This window comes from Lepus europaeus, chromosome 1 (genome assembly GCF_033115175.1).
Source record: "Lepus europaeus isolate LE1 chromosome 1, mLepTim1.pri, whole genome shotgun sequence".
NCBI classification, from domain to species: domain Eukaryota; kingdom Metazoa; phylum Chordata; class Mammalia; order Lagomorpha; family Leporidae; genus Lepus; species Lepus europaeus.
In genome coordinates this window covers 172,385,404-172,406,264 of record NC_084827.1, presented here as the reverse complement: position 1 = coordinate 172,406,264, position 20,861 = coordinate 172,385,404, and the positions used below count along the sequence as shown (strand labels likewise).

At 39.5% G+C, this 20,861-nt stretch overlaps 1 protein-coding gene across 3 annotated transcripts in view; it reads right to left on the bottom strand.

Moving 5' to 3' along the window:
- Window positions 1-20,861, bottom strand: part of AGFG1 (ArfGAP with FG repeats 1) — an 84,989-nt gene that overhangs the window by 37,555 nt on the left and 26,573 nt on the right. For all 3 annotated transcript variants that reach the window (XM_062193143.1, XM_062193136.1, XM_062193128.1), the window contains exon 3: window positions 894-1,009. In XM_062193143.1, coding sequence (XP_062049127.1) covers window positions 894-1,009 — 116 coding nt within the window. The remainder of the gene's footprint in view (window positions 1-893; window positions 1,010-20,861) is intronic.

Sequence of the window (20,861 nt, the reverse complement as noted above, 5' to 3'; positions counted from 1 at the left end):
GATTAGTTTAGTTAGAGGAGTATGAACACTCTTCTTCACCAGGTAGTAAACTGACTTATTCAGTGGGAAGTAAGGGACATCATGAGCAAAGACTTAGTGCAAGATGCAATTAAGGCCAGCACCGCAGCTCACTGGGCTAATCCTCTGCCTGCGGCACAAGCACCCCGGGTTCTGGTCCCAGTTGCGGCACCAAATTCTGTCCTGGTTGCTCCTCTTCCAGTCCGGCTCTCTGCTGTAGCCCAGGAAGGCAGTGGAGGATGGCCCAGGTGCTTGGGCCCTGCACCGGCATGGGAGACCAGGAGGAAGCACCTGGCTCCTGGCTTCAGATTGGCGCAGTACGCCGGCTGTGGTGGCCATTTGGGGGGTGAACCAACAGAAAAAGAAGGACCTTTCTCTCTGTCTCTCTCTAACTCTGTCTGTCAGGAAAAAAAAAAAAAAAAAAAAAGAGCATAGCTAATTTCATAAAAAATATGTATCAGAGCAACTAATTAAAAAAAAAAGATGCAATATGCAATTAACTGATCTTAAGACATGAGGCCTTGTAGGACTACAAACATTTAGCAAAGCTAACAGAGCTTGGAAATGATTGAAAGATCCTTAATGTTTCAAAAAGGATAGAAGGCCTGGTAATTATAATAAAAAGGCTACTTCTAGGCAAAGGTGAGTTAGAATGAAGGTTTTAGAGACCCACATTCAATAAAGAGGCAAAACATAATGGAAATTTACCTACCTACCTACCTGCTACCTACCAACCAAGCTACCTACCTACCTATTTATTTATTTCCTTTTTGCCTCCCTGCCTTCCTGTATCATCTCAGATTAATCTTACCCATAATTAATGTGATCTGGGGAGACTTTATTCTTAAAAAAAAAAAAAAAAACTATTCACTCACCATCTTTTCTTTTCATATTTTTCTTGTAGAAATTCTTTCACTTTTTGTGGATCCCTGAAGTCTGGAATTGCTGAAGATCTATCATCAAATAATCCTAGCCAAATCTGTTTACAGACCTTTGGAAAGAATTAAAAAAAATATATGTTAAAAGCAAAATCTTCACTTAGTGAAATTTTTAAGGGGAAAAACTAACCTACTTAATTTTACTAACACTGCTTTAGATGAGGCTATCTATTATAATCAGAAATAAAGAAACTAAACTTATTTTAATGTTGCAGAATGAAGTAAAATTTTAGTAATAAAATCAAAGGGACATGAATAGTGAAACAGGATGAGAAACCTGCAGGTGTTTTGCTATTGGCATGATCATAAACCATAAACCATTAGTACTTAAACTATAAACCATTAGTGAAGTCACACAATTACATAAAATTCAGTTCCTTACCCATAAAAGAGAGGAACTAGACTAGTAGAAATTTTATGAGCCCTTTTAACAAGTTTAAAAATCAACCGAAAAGAACAAAATCCTAGAATCGTAAACAGCTTGTTAGTAAAGTGTAATAATGATAAACAAAAACACAAAGCAGTTACAGACTGGCTCTCTTATGCTTTTTTAGAAAAAGAAAAATAATGCAAGACTAAGAGCAAAAAGAAAAAAATGATAAAGGGGACGTCATCAAAATTAGAACTGACTTCTTCAAAGAATTTAAAAGAATAAATTGAAAAGGCAGGCTATTAAGTGATAGAATTTGAAAAATGAAATCTACTATCCAGAAACTTAAACACTTGCAACATGTATAAGAACTTGAAAAAAACTTGAATCCAGAATATATAAAGAACTCCTACAATTCAATTATAGAAAAGTACAATACATTTTTTAAAGAGGGGGAAAAGAATTTTTACAGAAATTTCACCAAAGATATATGGATGTCAAGTAAGCAGCCTAACATCATTAGCCATGTAGAAAATGCAAATTAAAACAACACAAAGGCCTCAGGATACAGACATCCATATATACCACTAAGAAAGATAAAAAGTGATAAAGGGCCGGCACTGTTGCAAAGCAAGTAAGGCTACTGCCTGCAGTGCCAGCATCACATATGGGCACCGGTTCAGGTCCTGGATGCTCCACTTCCAATCCAGCTTGCTGCTACAGTAAGGGGAAGCAACAGAAGACAGCTCAAGTCCCTGGGCCCTTGCACCTGCGTGGGAGGCCCAGAAGAAGCTCTTGAGTCCTGGCTTCGGATCGGCCCAACTCTGGCCATTTCTGGAGTGAACCAGTGTATGGAAGACTTCTCTCACTCTTTCTGCCTCTGCTTCTCTGTAACTCTGACTTTCAAATAAATAAATCCTTAAAAATTTTTTTAAAAAGAGTGATCAAACCATGTGTTGGTGAGAATATAAAATGAATCACTACAGAAAACAGTTTGGCAGTTTCTTAAAAATTAAATGCACATCTAGCATATAAGCCAATCATTCTACTTAAGTACATATTCACACAAAGTTGTACACAAATATTTACAGCACCTTTATTGATAATAACCCCCAAATTGAAAATAATCTGAATGTCCATAAATAGGGAAATGAAAACAAATTGTGCTATATCCAAAAATGGGATACTATTCAAGCAATTAAAAGGAACAAACTACTAACAAAGAAAAAACACAAATAAACCTCAAGATGATCATAGCAACTGAAAGTCAAACCCCCACCACTAAAGGAAGGTATATATCATATGCTTTTATTCACTTAAAATTTTAGAAAACTATCTATACTCAAAAAGAAAAAAAAAAGTAGATTAGTAGATTCAAAACGAAGAGTTATAAGGAAGCTCATGAGAAAGATGAAAGTATGTTGCTATAGTGGTAGCATTAGTGTATATATGTCTAAACCCATGGAACTATATATTTACACAAATTATTATAATCAATTATTCCTCAGTAAAGCTCTAGAAAACAAGTTCACAAATTTTCAAAATTATATTAATTTAAAGAATAACCAATTATGGGGCTGGCACCATGGTTCACTTGGTTAATCCTCCGCCTGCAACGCTGGCATCCCATATGGGTGCCAGGTTCTAGTCCCGGTTGCTCCTCTTCCAGTCCAGCACTCTGCTGTGGCCTGGGAGGGCAGTGGAGGATGGCCCAAGTGCTTGGGCTCCTGCACCTGCATGGGAGACCAGAAAGAAGCACCTGGCTCCTGGCTTCAGATTGGCGAAGTGCCAGCCAAGGCAGCCATTTGGGGAGTGAACCAACAGAAGAAGATTTTTCTCTCTCTCTCACTGTCTGTAACTCTACCTGTCAAATTAAAAATTAAAAAAAAAAAAAAACAATTATGACACTGTGAAAAGAAACTGGTTTTGAAAAAGTCTGACAAATATTGATAAATAAAAAAAAAATCTACTCACTGAACTGCAAAGGGAGAAATAAAAGGAAGGATAGAAAAAAGGACTCACTCTTCCTCTCCTACCATGCCCTCAAGCATGTTACCAAACATTTCCTGTGATTCCCTCCTAATCCAGGCTCAGTACACATTCTGTAAAGTCATTCAAGCAGTAATAGCTGATACAAAAACTACGGACTGGGTAGGAATGGGGTGGAAGGGGTGCTGGGGAGCTAATAAACTAGGGAGAAAAAAAAAACGACATGTTACTCAAATACCTATTCTCCCCAAATTTAAAGATTCTATGGCATTGTAATTACATGCATAAAAGGAGGGATGGAAATTTCTAATATTTCTATTTTAAAACTTTCCAAGGATGGGCAATTGGCACAGTGGTAAAGATACCCTTTGGGACAAATGCATCCCATACAGGAGTGCCTGAGTTCAAGTCTGCACTGCATTTCTGTTTCTTGATAATAAACGCTCCAGCAGACAGCAGATGATGATTCAAGTACTTGGCTCTCTGACACCCACAAAGGAGACCCAGACTTGGCTCTGGCTACAGCCTAGACAGCCCAAGATGCATAGATCTCTGTCACTCTTTCTGTTTCTCTGTCTCTCCGCTTTTGACATTAATAAAAAATAAACATACAAAACTTCCCAAATGAGAAAATCAAAGACATGGTAGTTATTTGCCCTAACTATTAACGTGTTTTGATGGAATTAATTCAAGACACTTTGTACATTTAGTTTTTGCATTCTAAAACCCCTACTAACTACCATATATAAGTTTAAAAACTAAAAACAATAAACAATAAGCATATAAATGAAAATGAAGGAGATGGGATGGGGGCAGGTAAGTTCTAAAGCTATCATCTTGACACTCACAATGAGGTAATACAAAGCCAAGGGCAGAGTGCTTGATGGTAACCTCTGTAGATATTTGACATTAGCAATCTCAAGGTACCTGAAGTTTTGTAGTTACTATTGGGTGGCCCTGTTCCTACTCTGTTAGGTAAACTGAAAACGAAAGTCATTACAACTAGCTGTGTGAGTTCCCTATAAATTCATGCTATCTCACTACCCTACCAAGTTTCTCATGTAATTATTAATCATTATTAATTTCTTACAAAATAACCTCACAACAGCAGTTCAGAATCTTCCAAATTTGGGGAAATCTATAGTGCTCAAAATCTTCCACATTCAGGGCTGGCGCTGTGACCTAGCAGGTAAAGCCACCACTTGCAGTGCCAGCATCCCATATGGGCTCCGGTTTAAATACTGGCTGCTACATTTCTGATCCAGCTCTCTGCTACAGCCTGGGAAAGAAGTAGAAAATGGCTCAAGTGCTTGGGCACCTGCACTCACATGGAAGGCCCAAAGAAGAAGCTTCTGAGACCTGGCTTCGTATCAGCACAACTGCAGCTGTTGCAGCCATTTGGGGAGTGAACCAGTGGATAGAAGACTTCGATTTCTCTCTCCTCTCTCTCTCCCTACCCCTTACCCCTCTGCCTTTCAAATAAATAAGTAAATCTTAAAAAATAAAAAAAAAGAAACTTAAAAAATTCTTCCACATGTCTGATACTCTTGGCAATGGAATTCTAACTCAAGAGAAATGTCTCTCAAAATCTGATTCCCTACTTTCTAGTATTAGTGGCACCTAAGAATCTGTTGGAAAAGCAGTATATTCAGGAGCTATCCAAGAAGACTTATGAAATCAGTATCTTTATGTGGTACCCAAAAATCTGTTTTACCAAGTCATCCAGGAGAGTTTTAAGTAGGTTAAAGCTTGAAAAAACAATGTTTTAGTAATAAACTTTAGGCCAGCACATAGAAACTTCCTCTCTACCAGTAATTTTTTCATCTCTTCTAGCCTCTATGTTAGATATAGACAGGTAGCTGATAGATTCAAATTGTACACAGTTTTCAGCATTTCCCAAATTTAGTAAATCTGTTCACCCTGACATATCTGGGAAAACATCAATCTCTAACTCCTTGAGACTTACATTTTAGTAACTGAAAAGTTGCCATCTGTTCCCACCATTCTAAAGTTGCTCTTTTTCACGTTTAAAAATTTGTTGAAAGAGTTTAAAGTCTCTTTTCTGCTTGTTTTAGCAAAATAATAAACACCATCCCCTAAAAAAAGGATGGTTTTTCAATGTTTGGAGATAAGGGTGCAGTAAATTGACTAAGACTGAGAGCTTGCGGCCATGAATAACTAAAGTGAAACTAGCCATCACTGTGTTTTTCTCCAGACTCATCTGGCTGTTTAATTACAAAGTATAGCATTGGCATTAATCAACCAGAACACAAAAGGTGTTGAAAGGGGTGGTCTTACTAGAACATGCGATCTAAGCTAGGTTAAGAAAAATGAAAATATGATGAGGGTGATGGAAAAACAAGGGTTAGCAAAAATAAGGAAAGGAGGTCAGTGAAATGGAGGTCCTGATAAACTGTTCCAAAATTGCTGGATTTAGGAAGGAATGAGCTGGGGCCATGTGGCCTAGCAAAGCATTTTAAGCTGCCAGCATCCCATATGTATGCCAGGCTGCTCCACTTCCAATCCAGTTCCCTGGTAATGCACCTGGGAAAGCAGAGGATGATGTGGGAGACCTAGATGGATAGAGTTTCTAGCTACTGGCTTCAGCTTGGCCCTGCCTCTGTTCTGTTGTGGCTATTTGGGGAATGAGGCAGCAGATGGAAGATCAGTCTGTGTGTAACCCTGCCTTTCAAATAAAATAAATCTTAAAAAAAAAAAAAAAGGAAGGAACTTAGAAAAGAGCATCAATGAGGGGGGCACATGATTTTTGAAATTGAAATCTGAGGTGATATACTTATTAATAAAATAATGTTTACAATGGGATGATGGTTGTTCACTGGAGAATTCACAAAGCCACATACATGTATTATCTATACAGATGCTGGGATTTCAGAACTTACTAACACTGGTAGAAAAAGGAACTATGTAAGGTGTAAAATCTAAAATTAACTGATTAACTGGTATGACTCCAACAAGAAGAAACATCAGGTAACAAAATCTATTCACAGGAGGAGGATGGGGTGGGGGACTAGAAACAGTGCTGAGCATCAAGATCTTTAAGAACAAGGGCTGACCACAACGGATGTGGAATTAGTTTTGATAGTATCTTTGGAGGACATAATAAATTCTAATGACAGATTAAATGGTGGCTGTGGTGGTTATACGCCTATACTAGAAAATCAGACTGCCTAAGTTTGAATTCCAACTATAAGCTACCTAACACAAGTAAGCTACTAAATTTTTCTTCATCTGTAAAATGCAAGTACTAGAACCTACTTCATAGATATGTTGGGTGAGTTAAATAAAAATTAATATATGTTTTGAACTGAGAGCAGGCATATATAGTAAACATTAAATACTGTTCATCTAGAGCCTGGTCTCTTACGTGATTTGCACTGGAAGGTTATGGAGTAATGAAATTAAGTAAGGACTGGAAAAGGAGGTCTCACCAGGAGCAAGGGAAAGTGTGCATCTGCCTTCAGCACTGCTGCAGCCACTATACAGCTGATCCTGACAGCACAGTTCCCTCTTCTGACCCTCTGTAGCACTTTGTACTTCTCATAAGAAACTACTATCCCAGTTTACCCTGGAATCACTCACTGAGCATGTGTCTCATGGAGAACTTTCAAATTAACCACAAAGCTTAAAACAACGGGTTGTGCTATATTCAGTGTTGAACAAACAGATCAGTAACACTCAAAACCAGATCTTAAGGAAAATTAACAATAAAATCACACCAGCCAACAGAATAAACTCATGAAGTTATCACAGTAATATTTTTCCTTCTTTTAGTGCCAATTCACTTGAGAATTGCAATCATAATAGTCACTGACTCTAAGACATTTTAAAGCATATTTTATCAGCCAGGCTTGCCACAGGAAAAAGCACAATTTGGTTAATTTGAGGAAAGTTTAATAAAGAGACTATTAATAAGCATAGTCAGGCTGTAGAGAAATCACAAGTGATAATATCCCAGGGTTAGTATCAGCAGGGCCTACCACAACCCATTGAAAATAAAGGGGCAAGGAGAGGAAGAGCAGTCAGATATAGGAACTGGGGAATTTCAATGGAAGGATGCAGCAAACCCACGGGAAGGAGTCAAGAAAGCAAATATGCTAACCTCTCTCTCCTTCTATCTGCTAACAATGTTCCCCATCAGCTGAGCCCAACCAGAAGCAGAGATCATGGGAACATATCTGTACATCCAAACAGACCACCTGGAGCTACAGCAAGGTAAAGACTAGAGCCAGAATGTCAGGTGGAAGATATTCAGCACAGAACTCAAATCACAATAACATATACAATAATTTAATAAACCCAGGAACACCAAAAATAAGAAACACTCATACTCTTCTTAAATACTTGTACACAAAAGGAAAGATAGCAGTGCTACTTTAAGCTTGAGAAAGAAAACAGATAAGGATGGAGATCGCATAGGAATAATACAGCTTTATACTCCTCTCAAGAGACAACAAAACAGGACAAAACTTGCTGAAATGGATATTTCACCTTTATTTAGACAAATTGTTATCTTTGTAAAAATTATATATAAACAGTGTGACATGACTGCTTGCAACCTGGAGGCAGAAAAATGTAAGATTAAGAACAGAAAGATGCCCTAGAATTAAGACAACCTTTTCTCATTAAGCCCATGTATATTCATCCAACTAGAATTCAAACTTTCTTTTTTGTCTCCACTCTCATTCACAGAGATGGAGGATCTACCTCCTCTTAACCACATACAGAAAACTGCTCATAAAGCACAGGGATAATGAGTCAAAGAACTGAAAATTTCATCAACAAGTTAACTAATGTCCTATCTACCTCAGAAACATAAAGACTGAAAAGAAATAATTAACAAATATGAAATACTATTTAGAAGTTCTCTAGTTACTAGGGACTTATATAAAATTTTGTCACCAATGTATTAATTTGCTCTAAAAGGAAGAAACAAGGAAATCACAATCAGAAAAATTATTTCAAATACATGCCATGGGGCCAGCCACATATGCACTGTGGCACAGTGGGTAAAGCCACTGCCTGAAGTGCCGAAATCTCATATGGGCGCCAGTTCGAGTCCCGGCTGCTCCACTTCTGATCCAGCTCTCTGCTATGGCCTGGGAAAGCAGTAGAGAAGATGGCCCAAGTCCTTGGGCCCCTGCACCCGCGTGGGAGACCCAGAAGAGGCTCCTGCTCCTGGCTTCTGATCGGCACAGCTCTAGCCGTTGCGGCCATCTAGGGAGTGAACCAGTGAATTGAAGACTTCTCTCTCTCTCTCTCTCTGCCTCTCTTTCTTTCAAATAAATAAATAAATAAATCTTTAAAAAAATACATGCCATTACTCAAGTTCAATACTGAAAAAACAAATACATTAACATTCTCTACATTCATCCAGTCTATATTTACATAACTATGCTAAAAACCAGAAGCTGAAAGGTATTTCTGATTGACAACAACATAAACCACTTATAAACAGAATGACTCTTGGAAAAACAAAAGTAGGATCCACATGCCTTATATAAGAGACACTGACAGTTCTGCATCAATACACATCTTTTTAGGAACCGTATAGGATACTTGGTATATCCCATTTTAACATTTGGTTTTATAAAATGTTTCCTCCCAGGGATGGTGCTGTGGAGTAGTAGGCTAAGCCTCCACCTGTGGTGCCAACATCCCATACAGGCACAGTTCCTGTCCCAGCTACTTAACACTGTAGCACAGTGGGTTAAACCACTGCCTACAGTGCCAGCATCCCATACGGACATCAGTTCGAGTCTGTGCTGCTTCACTTCCAATCCAAATCATGCTAATATTCCTAGAAGATGGCCCATGTCCTTGAGTCCCTACACCCACGTGGGAAACCCAAATGAGGCTGAGGGCTCCTGGCTTCAGCCTAGCCCAGACCTGGCTGAGGTGGCCATCTGGGAGTGAACCAGCACAGCAAAGATCTTTCTATGTTTCTTCTTCTCTAACTCTTTCAAATAAATAAATCTTTAAAAAAATCAATTTATTATATCTATCAACTCACTTGAGAATATAGAAAACGAATTACCAAAAGTAAGTTTTAGTGAAAGATTAATAGGTATTAAACATTTGTTTCCTAATTAACTATGTACAGTGAAACAGAAAAAGCAAAAAATTTGCCAAGGGATTAGGAAGGCTCATAAGTGAAATTAACAGAGCAAATATTTAGAACACTAGAGGATAATTAAATGTAGCAGAAATATTAAGAAAATTTATTTGCAATTACTTGTGAATTATGAAGGAGACCAACAGCTCTAATTCATAATACCTATTGTGAAGACTTAGTAAAAAGCAGCAAATACAACTCATAGCATTCCCATTCCTATGAAATACATTTTATGTCTCAACATCAGAATTATGTTTCAGACTGGTTACATAGAACCAAAATCCAGCTAAACTAGCCCAGATAAAACAGATTTACAGAAAGCATACAGCAATACTTGATGAAAACAAAACCAAAACTTCATGGAAAAAAGAGGTGCAAACAGGAAGCCATCTGGTACACAAAGCCATCTGAGTTCTGCTTTCTAAACTCCCTTTCTCAATTAGCACCAATACCAATCATTTTTGTTTCTCATGGTTCCTGCTCTTGCTTATCTCAGTACTTGTTTAATTTTACTTATTTTTTTCATTTATTAGCCCACAAAGGGCCAAGTACACACTGCCTTTTCAGTTCAAGTAATTCATCAAAATTAGAGTTTAGCCTCTGTATATGTTAATTTCTTAACAAAGGGGATATTGGGGCTGGCAGCGGGTAAAGTCACCACCTGGTGCCAATATTCCATACGGGCAACAGTTCAAGACTCAACTGCTCCACTTCTGATCCAGCTCCCTGCTAATGTGCCTGGGGAAGCTGTGGAAGATGGCTCAAATGCTCAACCCCCTGCACCCACATGAGAGATCCATAAGAAGCTCTTAACTCCTGGCTTTGGCCTGGCACAGCCCTGGATGTTGCAGCCACTTGGGGAGTGAACCAGTGGATGGAAGATCTCTGATTCTAAAATAAATAAATAAATCTTGGACCAGTGCTATGGCGCAGCAGGTTAAAAACCCAGCCTGCAGCTCTGGCATCCCATATGGGCACCAGTTCGAGTTCCAGATGCTCAATTTCTGATCCAGCTCCCTGCTAATGCACCTGAGAAAGCATCAAAGGATGGCCCAAGTCCTTGGGCCCCTCCACCCACGTGGGAGACCCAGAAGAAGCTCCTGGCTTCTGGCTTTGGATTGGCCCAGGTCCAGCCGATTTGGAGAGCAAACCAGTGAATGGAGGACCTCTCTGTCTCTCTCTCTCTCTATCTCTTTCTGTTAACTCTTTCAAATAAATTTAAAAAACTCTTTAAAAAATTTGTGTGTGTGTGTGCGTGTGTTTAAAAAAAGGATTTTTAGCTGGCGCCACGGCTCAACAGGCTAATCCTCCGCCTTGTGGCGCCAGCACACCAGGTTCTAGTCCCGGTCAGGGCACCGGATCCTGTCCCGGTTGCCCCTCTTCCAGTCCAGCTCTCTGCTGTGGCCCAGGAGTGCAGTGGAGGATGGCCCAAGTGCTTGGGCCCTGCACCCACATGGGAGACCAGGAGAAGCACCTGGCTCCTGCCTTCAGATCAGCACGGTGCGCTGGCCGCAGTGGCCATTGGAGGGTGAACCAACGGCAAAGGAAGACCTTTCTCTCTCTCTCTCTCTCTCTCTCTCTCTCTGTCCACTCTGTCTGTAAAAAAATTTAAAAAAAAAAAAAAAAAAAAGGATTTTGGGACATATGGGTGATAGGTGTCCTGGCTGCTGCACTTCTGGTCCACCTCCCTTCTAGAATACCTGGGAAAGCAGAAGAGGATGGCCCAAGTCCTTGGGCCCCTGCACCCATGTGGGAGACCCAGAGGAAGCTCCTGGCTTCTGGCTTCGGTCTGGCCCAGCCCTGGTCATTGTGGCCACATAGGGTGTGAACCAGCAGTTCCCCATCTCCCTCCCTCCCTCCCTCCCTCTCACCGTTCTTTTCAAATAAATCTTAAAAATAAAAAAAAAGAAAGGGGGATTTAATTAACTGTCCCCCACTCCTACTTAAGGGTTAGTTGTCCCTATTCCTGATCCAATCAGCTCTATCTGTGGTTTTCTCAGGACAGAAAGCCTTGCCTCTTTTTTTACCTCCAACAAGAAGTATGAGCCTAGTAAGCACTATCCACCCCTGCCCCAAACATATTACTTAGGCAGTGCTTTATAAATTAGATAGAGCTTGGGCCAGTGCTGTGGCATGGTAGGCTAAGCCGGCAACCCTTACAGGCACCAGTTTGTGGCCCTGCTGCTCCTCTTCTGATCCAGCTGTCTGCTATGGTCTGGGAAAGCAGTAGAAGATGGCCCAAGTGCTTGGGCCCCTGCACCCGCATGGGAGACCAGGAAGAAACTCCTGGCTCCTGGCTTCAATCAGCTCAGCTCTGGCCATTGCAGCCTCTGGGAAGTGAACCAGCAGATGGAGGACCTCTCTCTGTCTGTCTCCCTCTGTCTGCAACTCTACCTCACAAATAAAAAAATAAAATCTTTAAAAAATAAATAAATTAGTTTTATAAATTTAATATTACTGAAGTCATGGTAGTTTCAGGAAATAGTACTATTTCCCCACTTTCTGAAACTGAGATAACATATGTAAATAAAATATTATGCCTGCCTATTAGCTCTGCCTTTTAATTTTATGTGCTATGTCTTTTGCTAGTTTTCCAGGTTTTACCTAAAGTTATCAGTTTTTATTTCCATTGCTTTTAGTCTATAAAATCTGCATTCAAAATGTTAAATATGTAGTTAGTTATATTTTCTATTAATTTTTATAGCAATCACTTCTTTGTGTTTCTATTACTGTCTCCTCCCTCAATGGATGCATCCATGAACACTACAATTTTGCCTGCTTTTCAAAATTATAATGGAGAAGTTGCAAGTACTAAATATAAAATCTATATATCCTTTACTCATCATTGAAATGTTAGCATCTGCTTTATTTTCTCTCTTGAGACAGATAAATTTTTTCTGAACCATTTAAATTGTAGACACAACAAACCTTTTAACTCAAACTGTGTATTTTCTAAAAATCAAGGCTTTACAGCACCATAGCATTATCAAAATCAAGAAATTAACAGTTTACACATTTTACTACCTAATCTATCCACTGAGTAGCCAATTATCGTAAAGACTTCATATCAACGGGAAAACTATATAGGCTGTCCAAAGTAAGCACCTGCCCATGGCTCTTCCACAGCCCCCTCCTGGCACACCTGGGGTTTCCTGCCTGCATCTGCACCAAATGCAGGACCCAGAAGGCCCCACCAAGGAAGGTCCATAACTGTTCTGTCTTCTTACTGTTTTTTCTATCATGAAACAATTTCTTTGTCCTTTTTTCTCTTGTGACCATGACATCTTAAAATGGATAAGTACGGCCAGATGTTTTGTACTATGTTCCTTAATTTGGGTATCCTCACGACTAAATTCATATTATGCATTTTGCAAAGTACCACCAAATAAATGACAATGTACTCTTCACAGTGCATCTACAGGATGCACATGTTGGGGCTGGCAATGTGGCACAGCGGGTGAAGCCGCGGCCTGCAATGCAGGCATCCCATATGGGCGTCAGTTTGAGTCCCAACTGCTTCACTTCTGATACAGCTCCACTCTAATGTGCCTGGGAAATCAGCGGAAGATGGCCCAAGTGCTTGGGCCCCTGCAACCCATAAGAGAGGACCGGAATAAAATCCTGGCTCCTGGTTTCAGTCTGACCCAGCCCCCAGGCCACCATGGCCATTTGGGGAGTGAATCAGTGGGAGGAGTGAACCAGTGGATGGAATATCTCTCTGCAGCTCTGCCTTTCAAATAAATAAATCTTCTCTCTGCAGCTCTGCCTTTCAAATAAATAAATCTTAAGGCCGGCGCCACGGCTCACTAGGCTAATCCTCCGCCTTGCGGCGCCGGCACACCGGGTTCTAGTCCCGGTCGGGGCACCGATCCTGTCCCGGTTGCCCCTCTTCCAGGCCAGCTCTCTGCTGTGGCCAGGGAGTGCAGTGGAGGATGGCCCAAGTGCTTGGGCCCTGCACCCCATGGGAGACCAGGAGAAGCACCTGGCTCCTGCCATCGGATCAGCGCGGTGCGCCGGCCGCAGCGCGCCTACCGCGGCGGCCATTGGAGGGTGAACCAACGGCAAAGGAAGACCTTTCTCTCTGTCTCTCTCTCACTGTCCACTCTGCCTGTTAAAAAAAAAAAAAAGGCACATGTCCCAGAACTGATGATGCTAACTTTGATTACTTGACTAAAATATATCTGTAAGATATCTCCATTGTGCAGTTGCTATCTGACTCCCCCTCCACTGGATTAATAAGTATCTTGTAGGGAGATATGGTATTCTCCGCATTTTCATGCTTCCTTTATGAATTTTAACTCAATTTTTTCTACAATCTATTTGTTATATCATGTCAACTAATATTCCAAATGACTCTCCATGTTAGTGAATAAACCTAATTGCTTGCACACTGCACAACTCAAATTCATTTCTTTGATAAGTTCATACAGTTTTCATATTTATGCACACACACATAATACAGTGTGTATCTTGGCTTTATTCTATGGACTTGTGACCATTCTTGTATTAGCTCCATAATGCTATAGTTACTATAAATTGGTTTTAAAATTTTCTGTGTATAAATATAGAGATACATTTAGTATCTAGTAGAGTCAATTCTGTATAACTCTGTTTTACAAATTCTTCTCAGCTGGTTTTGCTTATTTATTCTTTTGGATGAACTTAAGAATCGTTTTCTAAAAAGGAAAAAATATCTCATCAGTGTTTTCAATTCAATCATTTTGAAGTTTGTCAAGTCTCTTAAAGGAAGCATTCTCATTCCCAAAGATAGTATGAATCTGAATACTAAAGATATAACTTTATTTACTTGTCTTGATATAAAACACAACTGTTTGTGGATTATCTGTGGTTTAGAGATATCATCAGTGTACCACCTTTAACATCAACACTACTCACTCATTATTTAGCTCAATTTAGGATTCAATGATAGTGATCTACTCATACTGATAATCTACTATCTTGTTACCCTAGCAACTAAAGGCCTGCATCTGTGGCAGCTGAGTGAGGCTGGAAATGGAGATACTCACCAAAGAACAAAAGAGACTAGTCCAAATACAAAATGAGTTTGGAAGGAAATCTAATTTGCACTATATTCTACATAAAACATAAATCAATCAGGAATGAGGAAGAAGCATTCAGTTTTCTTCGAGTATTTGCAAATATGTCTGTGGTTCAAGGTAAAAAGGGAGAAATAGGAATATTAAGGCAAACCATTTTGAAGTAAAAGATCTGCAGAAAAGGAGAGCATTAAGTAGGTTTCAAAATCAAATGATTTCACTAGTCAAAGGGGATGATTTGGGCATCAAAAATAATTACAACTGACTGAAACACATCAAATAAATAAGTTCTTAGTGGAATTTTAAAAACCCACTAATTGGTCACTGTTGGCAGACACTACATAACTATTTTGAAAATAGAGGCACATTAGGAACTACAATAAGCTTCTGCTTATAAGCACCACATGGGTACTTCTAAATAACTTTACAGTAAAAAAAAATTGTTAATATAAAGAGCTTTTATTTATGAAAATAATTAATGGAAAGACTGGCACTGTTTAAAATTGTTAATGCTTGGTTAAATAGAAAACAGCTAATTTCTCACTTGTTTCAGTATTTTTATGTTATATAGCTTCTGGAAAACACCTCTTTATAACCATGAAGACAGGAGTTAAAAACAGCAAATCAAATTTTAGCATTACTAAAAATGTTTTTACCTTACAGAACCCTAAAAAGGTCACAAGGATCCCTCCCCATCACAGGTCCCAAACTGTATTGGGAAAGCCACTCAATTAGAATATCACCATTTTATAACCTCTAGTTAATGAAGACAACCAGCATTAGCAGCTACTAACATGACTTAAAAAAAAAGTCTCTTTGGGGGCCTACGCTGTGGCACAGTGGTTAAAGTCACCACCTGCAGTGTGGAAAATCCATGTGGGCACTCCACTTCTGATCCAGCTCTCTGCTAAGACCTAGGAAAGCAGAAGATGGCCAAGTCCTGGGGCCCTGCACCCACATGAGAGATCCAAAAGAAGCTCATGGTTACTGCCCAGCTCCAGCTGTTGCAGCCATTTGAGGAATGAACCAGCAGATGGAAGACTTCTCTGCATCTGCCTCTCTGTAACTGTGCCTTTCAAATAAATAAATAAATCTTAAAACAAAAAAAAAGTCGTCTCTGATAAAAAAAATACTTCATGCAACTTATGAAACAGTGGATCTTTTCCTCTTCCCCAAATTAGGCCAGAATTTAATAAAAGAGCGTACAGTATCCTACTACCAGTTAGTTCATAGGCAAATAAGAGGACAAAGGAACAGAATTAAAACCCAACTCCCAAGGCCATTGTGGCAGGTTAAGCCACTGCTTACAAGGCCAGCACCCCATATTGGAGTGTAAGTTCAAGTCCTGGCTACTTCACATCTGAACCAGCTTCCTGCTAATGTGTAGAGGAAGGCAGAAGAAGATGACCCAAGTACTTGAGTCTCAACTGCTATACCCATGTGGAAAACCACGACGGAGGTTCCTGGCTTCTGCCTGGTTGAGAACTGGCTATTGAAGTCATTTGGGGCATGAACCAGGAGATGGAAGATATCTTGCCCCCATCCCCACCCTATGTGTGTGTGTGTGTGTTGTGTCCCTCTCTCTGTTGTTCTGCCTTTCAAATACATAAATAAACCTTTAAAAAACAAACAAAAATAACCAGCTCTCCAGCAGATAGTAATGATAAACTCTGGGCAAAAAAAAAAAAAAAAGGACACCAGAGAACATTCACAAACTGGAGAAGGGTCAACACTTCCAAGAAAGAAACAGAACTAGTTATCTGTCTGTTTTTTTAAAGGACCAAAACTTAAAAACAGCCCCTGCCCATGCAGGCCTAAAACTCAAATAGAAATCCACAAATCTTGAAGTATAATACAAAGTCTGCCTTGACTATGCCAATTGGAAAGTGAGGGATAAACTCCAGAAGGGAGATAAACAGAATGGGCACCACAAAACCTGTATATTAGCTTTGCTAAAATTTCTGGCACCTTCACCTATATGTGAATTAAGAATTAAAAACCAAAATAGGGGTGGGGAACATCAGGCCTGCAGTTTGTATAAGGCTAGTGAAATCATTTGGTCTATCCCTGTCAAGGCAATTGCAGATGGGAAGCAAAATTCAACAAATCTACAGCAGGCAAATTAAAAAAAAATTTACTTATTTGAAAGAAAGAGATAGGAATTCCATCTTCCGGTTCACTCTCCAAATGGCTGCAACAGCTAGGGCTGGGCCAAGCCGAAGCCAGCAGCTTCTTCTGGGTCTGCTACATGGGTGGGACTTTGACCATCTTCCGTTGCCTTCCCAAGCGTATTAGCAGGAAGCTGGATCAGAAGCAGCTGGGACACAACTGGCACTCAGATGGGATCCCGACACTACAGGCAGCTTCCAAACCTTCTACGCCACAGTGCTGGCTCCCAAGCAGGCTAATTTTTAAACTGGTAATTCTGTATGGCCAGTGAATGACATTATAAATTTCCAAATGGTCCTTAGCAGAAAAATGTTCTCCACCCTTGGATTAAAAGAATTGAGTAGAGATTTCAGTTGGCACCCACTAACCAGTTTGCTAAAGTTAAAAACAAACAAACAAAATACATTTTAATTATTTATTTACTTAAAAGAGTGAGAGGGAGAGTATGCACATTCCCAACTGTTGGTTGGTTTATTCCCTAAATGCCTACAACTGTGAGGGTGAGCCATGTGAAATACAGGAGCCAGGAACTCAATCTACTTTTTCCAAATGGATGGCAGGGACTCAATTTCTTGAGACAACAACACTGCCTCCCTGGGTCTGAGTTAAGTAGGGAACCTAGAATCTGGAGCCAGAGCCAGGAACCCAGGTATCTGGATATGGGATATACGTGTCTTAACTGGAATCCTAACCACTAGGCTAAATGTTCATCCCCTCAGATCAATAATTTTTGTTGGAACAAAACATTCAATCTAGAGGCTCTGTAATCTACCATTTTCAATGTTCAGAATAAAATCCAAAATCACTAGATTTACAAAGAAACAGGAAAAGGCAACTCATAATAGAAGAAAACATAATCAGTGGTGACAGATAACAATTTACAATTAGCAGACAGAGATTTAAAGCAGCCAAGATATCTATGTTAAAGAATATGAAGTATGAAATATCAGCAGAGAAACAGAAACTAATATGAAAAAAAAAAAAAAAACACAAACCTAAAACTGGAATAGATAATATCTGTGATTTAAAAATTAAATCTTGGAAATAACAGAAGAGTCTGTTGCAGATAAACAAAAATTATCCATTATCCAATGGGAAGAATGGAATGACTGAGGAAGAAATACTGACAGATTTGAGGCCAGCACTGTGGGGCTGTAAGCTAAGCCTCCGCCTGCAGCGCCAGCACCCCTTATCAGCGCTGGTTCACGTCCCAGCTGCTCCTCTTCTGATATAACTCTGCTTATGGCCTGGGAAAGCAGTGGAAGATGAAGATGGCTCAGGTGCTTGTGCCCCTGCACCTACGTGGGAGACCAAGAAGTTCCTAGCTCCTGGCTTCCGATCAGCCTGCTCTAGCCATTGCAGCCATTTGGGGAGTGAACCAACCAGCAGATGGAAGACCTTTCTCTCTGTCTCTCTGTAACTCTGCCTCTCAAATAAAGAAATTTTTAAAAAAGACAAAAGAAATGCTAACAGACTCAGGAAACTGGGACAATATAAAAATGTTTAATATACATGCAACTGTAATCACATAAGTGAGAGAACGTGGCAGAAAAATATCTGCTGAAAAAATAGCTGAAATTTTCCCAATTTAGCATATGATAAATTTATGGATTCAAGAAACTCAGCAAACCACAAGCATAAATATACACACCCATAAAAAGAATGTTCAGGTACATTATAGAAAATTCTGGAAAGCAAAAACACTTTCAAAATAGCCTATCACTTCAAAGAAAAATATATCAGAAAAAAAGAATATTAACAAAGATAAAAAGACACACTGCATAATGACAGAATGACATTTTTACCAAGATGACATAATTGTAAACATGTTGATACATAAAGCAAATAATGACAGATATATATGTAAATCCAAAACTATTTGTCTAATTGTTCTATCAACAATTAACTACACAAATCAGTAAAGGAAACTTACAAGAGCGAAACACCATTATAAATTATAGAACTATAACTGACATTTATAGAACATTACACCCAACGAGTTCAGAAAAGCACGCTTCTTTAAAGTGGACATAGTCTGGTCATCAAGACAGGCCATGCAACTAACACCATAAAACAGGTCTTGATTTAAAAAAGGGTAGAAAGTACACAGAAAAGGTTCTCTGATGATACAGAATTAGAAACCAATTACAGTAAGGGACCTAGAAAAACCCCAAATACTCAAAATTAAATAATTACTTAGTGTAATCCATGGTTCAAAGAAGAACTCAAAAGGACAATTAGAAAGCATCTAATGATAAAATACAATTTACCAAATTCTTACAATGCAGTTAAAGTAACATTTAGAGGGAAATTTACAGTTTTAAAATGCTAATCTGATGGAGCTACAAAAAGTTTATGAAAGAGAGGGTGTGCAACGATTAAGCCATCACTTGGGATCCCCACATCCCATAACAGAGCGACTAGTTCCCAGCTGCTTCCTGCTAATGTGTCTGGGAAGGCAACAGCTAATGGATAACCAAGTATCTTGCCACCCATGAGGGAGACCAGGATGCAGTTCCTGGGTGCTGGCTTTGACCTGACCCAGACCTGGCCGTTGCAGCCATTTGGGGAGTGAACCAACAGACAGAAGATCTATGCATATGTGTCATTCTGCCCTTCAAATAAATCTCTCTTTAAAATGTAGATATATTCATAGAATATTAATAAAAAATGAAATAATAAAAAGGAAAATACTACATGTATGGTCTTGTAACTTCTACTTGCCAAAGCTGACTTGCTGTACAGGAAGGCTTCAGTCTAAAACAGAACTATGAAGCCTTCAAAGTCATCAACAATTCCTCAAAACTCTATGGGCCCAGAGCCCATTTCAAGTTTCTTCTTACCAGCACACAGCACTTCATAACCAGATGGTATCCTCTGTTGCCAAGGTGTGAATGTCAGTGCTGACTGGCAAATAGGCTTCTCGCTCTGAAGTAAGAACCTAACATCAATTTTCATGAGCCTGAGTAGGAGCTGAAAGCAGAGCAGTGGAAGAGAAACAAAAGAACTACAGCTCAGATGTATACTAAATGCAATGAGTTCACTCACAAGGTACAGAAAGTCACCTGCACTATTTTGTTCCCAAGGACTTAAACTGGCAGGGTCCCCAATTTTTAGGGTACTTAGCTCTCCAGTAGCCAAAGACCTGGTCTGAGGACTCACTCTCCTGACAAAACCTCTCCCTATGTCTATCCCCAGACCAGCAATATGGTCGCCCAAGAAGTTGCCTGTACCAGCTGGCCTTTCAGGTCTTATTGTGATCCAGCTAACTCCTAAGATTTCAGAATTTCACAACCCCTGTTAATTACACTCATCATGTCCAGGCCTTATTTGTATCCTAATTCAAATAAACTGTAACGGAGGGTAAAGAAATCAATATTAACAACAGAAAATCTGAAACCTTACCGGATGACAAGACTATCACTGACTTTTACAGACATGAAAATGGGATCATTATCTTTAAGATGTTTTTTAAATAATGAGTTGATAGATGTACAGATGAAACTGCATGAGCTGGTATGCTACAAAACAATAAAGAGGGGCCAGCACTGTGGCATAGCAGGTAAAACCACCACCTACAGTGCCAGCATCTCATACAGGCACTGGGTTCAAGACCCTGCTGCTCCACTTCCGATATAGCTCTCCACTATGGCCTACGAAAGAAGTAGAAGATGGCCCAAGTGCTTGGGCCTCTACACCTACATGGAAGACCTGGAAGAAACTCCTGTCTCTTGGCTTCAGATCAGCTCAGCTCCAGCCACTGCAGCTTTTTGGGGAGTGAACCAGCAGAAGGAAGTCTTCTCTCTCTTTGCCTCTGCCTCTCTGTAACTTTTTCAAATAAATAAATAAATCTTTAAAAAATAATAATAAAGAAATAGGGAGTACGGTGGATAAGACTTTGTTATACTACGGTCTAATTGTGTAGGTTAACATCTCCTTAATAAAAAAACTTCTTAAAATAGAACAAAAAAAAGTCTAACAACTTGTGTTTTTAACAAACAAACAAACAAAGCTAGGAGGAAGTAAGTATTATGACCAGAGATATCAATGTAATAAATAAGTAAGTTCTCAGGAAGAGTGACAAACTAACATCTAGTTGTTTTTATAATACTATGGGTTTTCTGTTATCATTCAGAAAAACCCACGTTATAATACGTATAACACAAAGATAATATCCCTTCATATTT